We start from the raw sequence: 7,325 nt of genomic DNA, 5'->3' as shown, positions 1-7,325 counted from the left end.
GGCAATATGGAGACTGAGAGTCCGGGTCAGGCATTAAATGAATTAAATAAAGGAAGATCCGGCAAGTAACAACTCCAGGCAAAACAAAAAGCTGGAAGGGGCTTACAGCAATGTTTTATGAACTGTAAACACAATGTCTCAAAAACACTAGAGACTGATTTACTGCAGCGTATGGCACTATTGAGGGGCATGGCTGAGGCCTGAGGAGGGCTAGCGTGCAGGACCTGGGTCTTTGTTTTCCTTAATAGAAAGTCGGTGAATAATGTCTGAAATCGTGGGATCAGAAAATCAAGTTAAAATCATGTTATTTAGAATAAAGAGGTAAATAACAAAGAAGCAGACGGATGAACTGAAAGTGATTCTTTCTGAGCCAGAGAACGAAAAGGAAGGAAGGCACAGGCATCGGTATTTTTTATTGTGGGTCAAGAAACGGTCTGATGCTAAACATTAAAACCAAAATTGAAACAGGCTAACTGTGTCACATCTATGCTTCCTCTCAGTGTTCACAGCAACATTCATAGGAGAGAGGAGACACAGATAGAAGCTTCTCTATACCCGTATTTATGTTTTGTTTAATGACAAAATTACATCAGAGTGTATACGCTTGTCTACGTCTTCTGCATCCTATTTTCCACAGCATATTATGGGTAGCCTTCCAAAGTAACTGGTATTGACCTCAAGTTTTCGGTGGTTGCCTATTATTTCCTGGTAGGCATCTACCGTGTTGTATTGAGTTATTTCCTCTTCTAAAGGGCGTTGACTTTACTTTCAGGTTTCCCAAAACAGTGCTTGAAAAAATATTTCTACATGTTAGAGCTCTCACTTCGAAGGGCTAGGTTCCAAGAAGAGCAGGTGCCGGTCCAAGGGTACGTGTGGTTTATTTTAGAGATACGGCTAGATTGATCTCCACAAAGTACTCCAGCAATGAACGAGAAGATGCGTTTTGCAATGTCTTTTCTCCTGTGCTCTACTGAGATTTCATTATTTCCTTCACATAGGTCTTCATGCTTCTGCTAGTCTTGCTATCAGGTGTCTTATTGATTATTTTGCAACTTGATTGGAATCGTTTTCTAATTGAATATGCTTGAAGACAGGAAATCCACGGTTTTCTTCTATGTTGAATCAGTATCTGGCAATTCTGCCGAGCCCTCTTACTAATGCTAACAGCTTGTTTGCTGATTTTCCTGGATTTTTATGGGCAGAGAATTTTTTATTCTTCCCTGTGTTTATACTACTTCTCTCTTTCTTGTCTTGCTACGTTTCTGCACTGGTTAGAACTCCAGAAAATGTTGTGCAGTTGTGGGGATAGTAGACATTTTTGCTCTGTCCTTGGCGTCTGTAAGAATGTTTCCAGTGTTTCTCTGTGTCATCTTGGGGAGCCGCTGGTAGACATCTGTCGCGAGGTTAGAGGGGTTGCCTGTGTTCTTCGGTTGCTATGGGCTTGGGTTTGCTTGTTTCTGTGTTAAGAAAGAATGGTTACCAAGCATTGTGAAGGGTGTTTGTGCCTGGGTTTCTTCCTTTTTCCCCTACTAAGATGGACCATATGGTTTTGGCCACTATTGAGATGATCGTGGAGCGTCTCTTTGCTAATCTGTTAATGTGCTTAACTCTGTGGGTGGATTTTCCAGTGCTGAGTCATCCTTGCATTCCTGGGAGAAAGTTGGACCCATGTTGGCCTCATGGTGTGGTTCTTTAAGAACTTCACTTGGTGCATTCTCTATTTTCATTTAATTAAATTGAATTAATTTATGGGACAGGCAGAGAGAGACACAAAGACAGGCACAGACAGACAGAGAGGTCTCATCTGGTAGTTCTGCAAAAACCTACAGCAGCAGGTGCTGGGCAAGGCCAAAGCCAGCAGCTTGGAAATGAAACCAGGTCTCCCAAGAGAAAGGGGGGGACCCAACTCCCTGAGCCATGGCTGCTGCCTCCCAGGGTGCCCTTAGCAGGATGAGCGGAGCTGGGACTTGAACCCCAGTATTCCAGTAAGGGACACAGGTGTCCTAAGCAGCTCAATGGCTGCACCAAAGTGCCCATCCCCGTTGCCACATTCGTGATGAGTCTGTCTCCTTTCACAAATGAACGGGCCCCGCTGCCTTCTCCCGCCCTGGCTTTGATGAAAGAATTGTGCCAACTTCATGAAACCCCGTAGGGAAGGTCTCCATGCTTTTTCTATGGTCGGAAACTTGAAGAAGTGCTGGGACTAAGCCACAGGTCTGGGACAGAGAGGGAGCAGCTGCTGAGGACAGGAGACCTCCACAGAGCCCAGGAGCAGGCAGGAGCCCGGCCGAGGGAGGGGAGCAGGAGAAGCAGTACCTTGGGTTCAGTCCTAAGCCCTGTGGGACTTTAAGAAGCAGCGTTCCTGGCCAGATCTGCATTTTTAAAAATGGACTCTTTTCAAACGGTTGTGAGTTGCATCGACCTTCCAGCTGGCTGGGAGATCATGGTTTGGCGGTGACGGGAGCTGGGAGCCCCAGAGCACAAAGGCATCTCAGGGCTCCCAGGCCTTTGACTTTGTGTCTTGCTGCTGGCGTCCTGAGACCAGAAACTGGGAGAAAGACCAGGTGTGGGAAACAGAGCGGACCCCGGCTGTCAGAGGCTTGCAGCTCTGAGCTGTGCGGGTGGAGTCAGCTCTGACGATGGGCACAAGGAATGGAGCCCTGAGGGCAGCCAGCGCTGCAGGTGCCCCTGGGCATCCGGGTGGGGTGCTGAGAAGAGAGGAGGGCTGAGCAGAGCCATCCATCGGGTCTGCAGCCACTGCAGCCTGTGTGCACGAGGCCAGACCCCGCGGGCGGCTGAGGATTTGTGTGAGGGCGCCAGGAGGAAAACCAGGTCAGCAGGACGACCCTGACCTGCTTCTAGGCCACTGAAAAGGAACCTGGAGAAGGCTCACGCGCGGGGTACGCCACCCTCCCAGCAGCTCTGGCCGGAAGCCCGAGGTTGCCTGGTTCTGTCTGCCCCACCTGCCTTACCCCAGGCTCCTGTGCACCCACTCAGCTGTAATTCAGAGTCTTGGCAGGGTCAGGCCCCCGCCCTGCTCCAAGCTGCCGCTGTCCAGCAGGCCGGCTCCCCTTCTGCCCTGCTCCTCCAGCTAGTCCACTTCCGGAGCCTCCGTGGTCCTTTTCTCCTGCAGTGCAGACCACGGCGTGGGGACAAACCCCAGGCCCTTGAGAAGACTTCCAGGGCCGGCACAGTCGCCCTGTCCCCTCCCCTCCCGTCCCCTCCGCCTTCCTAGTCTTCTGAGAACGCCCTCACCCTGCTCCCAAGCCAAAGACTTTGCCCTGCCACTGTCTTTGCCTGGAAATCCTCCCCGCAGACCCCTGCACTCTGCTCCCTCCCTGCTCTCCGCAACCCCTCCCCCCACCCCCACCCCCAGCAGACCATCAGGCTCAGAACCCAGCACCCCAGGCGGTCCCTCCTCCCCGCCTTCTCTCCCTCCTTGGCACCTCCCAGCCACCAGCCAGCTGCCACGTGCTTTGTTGCTTCAGGTGTCAATCTCTCCTCCCCCAACCAGGCAGCTCCAGGAAGGCAGGGCTGTCACCTGCTGTTCCCCAGTGTCCCCAGCACTGGGTGCATACCACACGTGGCCCATCAGCCCATCAGAGAAGCTCAAACCATGGCAACTCAAAGGGATGGTAAGGGAAGGCAGGTGGCAGGCAGAGGCTGAACTTGCGGGTGGGAGATGTTCTGGGGAGGAAGACCCCCTTCCAAGTTCCTAACCAGATCCCAAGAGGCGGAGGCTGGGTCTCCACTCTTCGCACCTGCCTCCTGGGGTGCGAAGCCAGACGCACAAGTGGAGCGTGGCTTCACTTATAAGTGGACTTGGCCACTTATCCTTTACTGGACTTCTTTTCAGCTCTGGCAACAGGAGCGCACGGCCTTGTCCTCCGAGCCTCAGTTCCCTCCTCTGTACATGGGGTGGGGGGTGCTGACGGAGCCCAGAGGAGAGAAAGGAGGTCGGTGCCAAGGCTGACTCGCATCCAGCTCCCTGCCCCGTCTGTGCCTGGGGCACAGCAACACACCCAGGCCTGCACCACCAGCTGCCCTATAGAGGGGCAAGGCGGGCACCCCAGAAATGGGAAATGACAGGGAGACCCCCCCAGTGCAGCGTGGTGCAGACCAGCACCCAGCAGAGGGTACCCATGACTCAATGCCAAGGCCACAGGGGAGGAGGTACTCAATGATTGCGCGGGTTGGGAGCTGTGATCACCCCCAGGGGCTGGGGCCTGGGTGGGGATCCTGCTCTGAGACTCAGGGGACCCCGGACCACGGGAGGGAGGGGTGAGGCCAGGTGGCTCTCAGCTCTGGCTGTGCGTCTCTCTCAACAGCCAAATCCTTCCTACTTGGCTACCCTTTGCAGCCAGCACTTTCTCAAAGTGGATTTACTTTCAATCGCCATTTGCTAAATCTGCCCCCCTATAAACCTTGTGGGGAGGGAGGGATTAAGCCCGATTACAGATGTTTTAGGAGAGAGCCTGGGGCGCTGGGCTGGAGTCGGCAGCGGTCACCCGCACAGGTTCCACCGGGGCTGTCCCCGCTGCCGGCCTCACCCTGCACCGTGGGTGCTGCTGAGTGGGTCTCTCCAATTCTGCTCACCTGCACAGGGGTGGCCCCTTGCGGCAGGGTCCGGCTGCACCAGCGACGCCCCAGGCCGGCTCATGGGCTCCGTGAGGAAGATGAGCAGCTCCTTCAAGCGGGGCTCGCTCAAGAGCTCCACGTCGGGGTCCCAGAAGGTGAGTGAGCTTTGCGGGCACCCTGCGAGCAGACGGATGGAAGGCCAGTGGCACGCTGGTCTCCAGCTCTGTCACCCGGCCATCGGGTGGGCAGGGGCATCGGCGTGCGGAGCTCCTGCATCAGGCCCTCTGTTTGGGAGGTGACCTTGCATTTCCTGCCGCTGAGTCTGACTCCTGCGGTCTCTGCCGCCCCCACCTTCATGCTCTGTCTGCTCACCTGAGCCGGCAGGTGTGGTGTCTCCACGATGCTGGAGTCCCGCTGGACTCTGCCTTACCCTGGGCTGTGTGTCAGAGGCACTTGGGGGCTCTCGTGTGGGCTCAGGGGCTCAGCTGATGGCTCATGGAGTCACAGACTGGCAGAGGTGAGGGGACAGCCAACGCTTCTAACAGGGGGGCGGCCAGGCTGAGGCTACATGAGGATGAGGGCAGGGCAAGAGGCTCCCCAGAGGCCAAGCTGTGGGAAGGGCCTTGCCCTGCCTGGGGCTGACCCTTGCAGCAGCGCTAGGTTTGGACTCTGGGTGTGCTTTTCCCAGCCTTGGCACTGGAATCCTGAGTACCCAGGGCTTCCTTAAGTGACCATCCGAGTGCAAGACGCCTGCATAGACCACCCCTCACCCTGCTGCCCCAACTGCCCCTCGGCTGGCATGGAAGCAGAACCAGGAGCCTTACCCGGCCACAGCAGGTGCCTCTGGACCTCCCTTGCCTCATTCTGGCATCCTGAGGGCTCAGTGGGGGTCCCTGATTTTTCCGGGGTGCTGCCCACTGTCGCTGTGCCCAGTGGTGGTGACAGACAAGCAGCAGGCAGAGCGGGGTATCCCCCCAGCAGGCACTCACCCAGCACCCACCACAAGCCAGGCACCGGGGAGAGAAGCCAGGCACACAGCGGGAGCCAGGTGACTGTCCGTGGAAAGGTTACCTTCCGGGGCTAGAAACCCAGGGTCAGCAGGCAGAAGCTGCACCACGTGGGCACACAGCTTCCGGGCTGCAGTGTCCCCACTCCAGAAGCTGGGAGGGGAGTCACAGAGGTAGCGTCAGGTATTTGCTAATCTCTGACATCCTATGAGCCTGAAAATGCAAGAGAAAAAGAAACAAAAGGCTTCCTTTTAAAAATAAAGAGTTAAAGCTCTCCTCTGTCAAGCATAGAAAGATACACCCGAGTGACGCCCCCTCAGTCACAAAGCTGATCTACACTCTTCCTGCCAGTCTCTCAGAAGAGGACCAGGCTTTTGTCGCTCTTGGATTTGGTATTTCCTGTTGACCTCCCCCCGCTGCGTTGCCTATGCATGGGGCCCTGATGGGTAGAGTCTGGGAGTAGGGAATTCAACAAAGGAGGAGGAGGAAGCACTCCGATGATGGTCAAGGTTGAAAAAGAGCACCTCATGTACACACACAGCCTCCTAGCTGTTCCTAAGTCCAAGGTCAAGGCTGTCCCCCACTCCCAGGTGACCTCGCCCTGTGCTGGTGCCTGCCACCCTCCTGTAGAAACTCAGCACAGTTAGGTCTTGGCAGCGTAGCTTGCCCTGCGGCCTACTTAACAGCCTCAAGCCAAGTAAAAGTAACACCGGAAGAATGAAAGACCCCACCCGTGGCCCAGGGAGCTACTCTTTAAGGAGGTACTGAAAACTTCCACGGAATCACATGGGTGTGGATTGTTCCCGCCGCCTTCCCTCGCCTACTTGGCCCTCCTTTGAGGTCTGGAGCCAGTTCCCAGCTGCAAGCTGCCCGGTGTTTGCTGAGCCGCACCAGCTGCCCCACGGGGAAAAACAAACGCACATGACGCACAGGTCGGCCACAGGTCCTCCAGCCTGGCCCTGTGCATGTCACAGGCAGATGCCACGGCTGTTTGCCCTCGTTCGTCAACTCTGAAGCTCTTCTCTGGGGCCTCCAAGGACACACAGCGGAGTCCTGATGAAATGAGCAGATGCTGCGAGGAGCCCCGCTGGTCCCAGCAGCCCCTCTCCCGGGAACGGGCTCCCAGCGTCCACGTGGCGATGGAAGACGCGATTCCTTGGCCTAGCACTTCCAGCTCTGCCCACGTTCTGTTTTGCTAGAGGGATGGCACATTTAAAGTCGAAGATCAAGGTCCAAAGCAAAATTAAATAGTGGTGCAGCACAGCGGGTGTGCTCAGAGTCTGCCTTAGGAAGACGCTGGCGCACGTGGGCACGGGAGTATTCGTGGCAGCACTGCCTGCTGTGGCCAGCAGAAAGCAACCCCGTAGCCCACGCGTAAGGTGTGAATCAGCTTTTGTTTATTGAAACGACGGACTACTATTCAGCACTTGAGTGAACCAAGCCACCTGTACCTACAGGGATCAATTCTAGAACACACTGTCGAATTAAAAAAGAAAAAAGCCCTGAAAATATGCCATTTAGAGAAAATCTAAAAGACGCAGGGAGTCCTAAATAAACACCTGTATTTCCCCAGTGTGGAGGTGGTTAGCTTTCATTCTCTTTCTCTCCCTCCCTTCCTCCCGCCTTCTTCCTTTCAAAAGAGAGAAAACCAGAAGCAGGTGTAGGAAGGCATAACGCCTGGGGTTTTCTTGCCTGTCGCATCAGTCCTGTCTGGTTTTCCTGGGAGTCTTTCCCGATGAA

General features: G+C 55.0%; 1 protein-coding gene and 1 long non-coding RNA gene across 3 annotated transcripts in view; one reads left to right on the top strand and one right to left on the bottom strand.

Moving 5' to 3' along the window:
* Window positions 1–345: 345 nt before the first annotated feature.
* LOC127486451 (uncharacterized) overlaps window positions 346–7,325 on the bottom strand; it is a 33,057-nt gene continuing 26,077 nt past the window's right edge. Inside the window, exons 2-4 of the long non-coding RNA XR_011380566.1 lie at window positions 5,650–5,798; window positions 4,597–4,755; window positions 346–1,457 (exon numbers count right to left, since the gene is read on the bottom strand). This is a non-coding gene — a long non-coding RNA (uncharacterized lncRNA). The remainder of the gene's footprint in view (window positions 1,458–4,596; window positions 4,756–5,649; window positions 5,799–7,325) is intronic.
* Window positions 4,493–7,325, top strand: part of TRPM1 (transient receptor potential cation channel subfamily M member 1) — a 128,107-nt gene continuing 125,274 nt past the window's right edge. For both annotated transcript variants that reach the window (XM_070053538.1, XM_070053537.1), the window contains exon 1: window positions 4,493–4,733. In XM_070053538.1, the coding sequence (XP_069909639.1) occupies window positions 4,659–4,733 (75 nt within the window). In that variant the 5' untranslated portion in view covers window positions 4,493–4,658. The remainder of the gene's footprint in view (window positions 4,734–7,325) is intronic.

Source organism: Oryctolagus cuniculus, chromosome 12, assembly GCF_964237555.1.
Source record: "Oryctolagus cuniculus chromosome 12, mOryCun1.1, whole genome shotgun sequence".
In the NCBI taxonomy this organism is placed as follows: domain Eukaryota; kingdom Metazoa; phylum Chordata; class Mammalia; order Lagomorpha; family Leporidae; genus Oryctolagus; species Oryctolagus cuniculus.
This window is presented reverse-complemented; position numbering and strand designations above follow the sequence as displayed.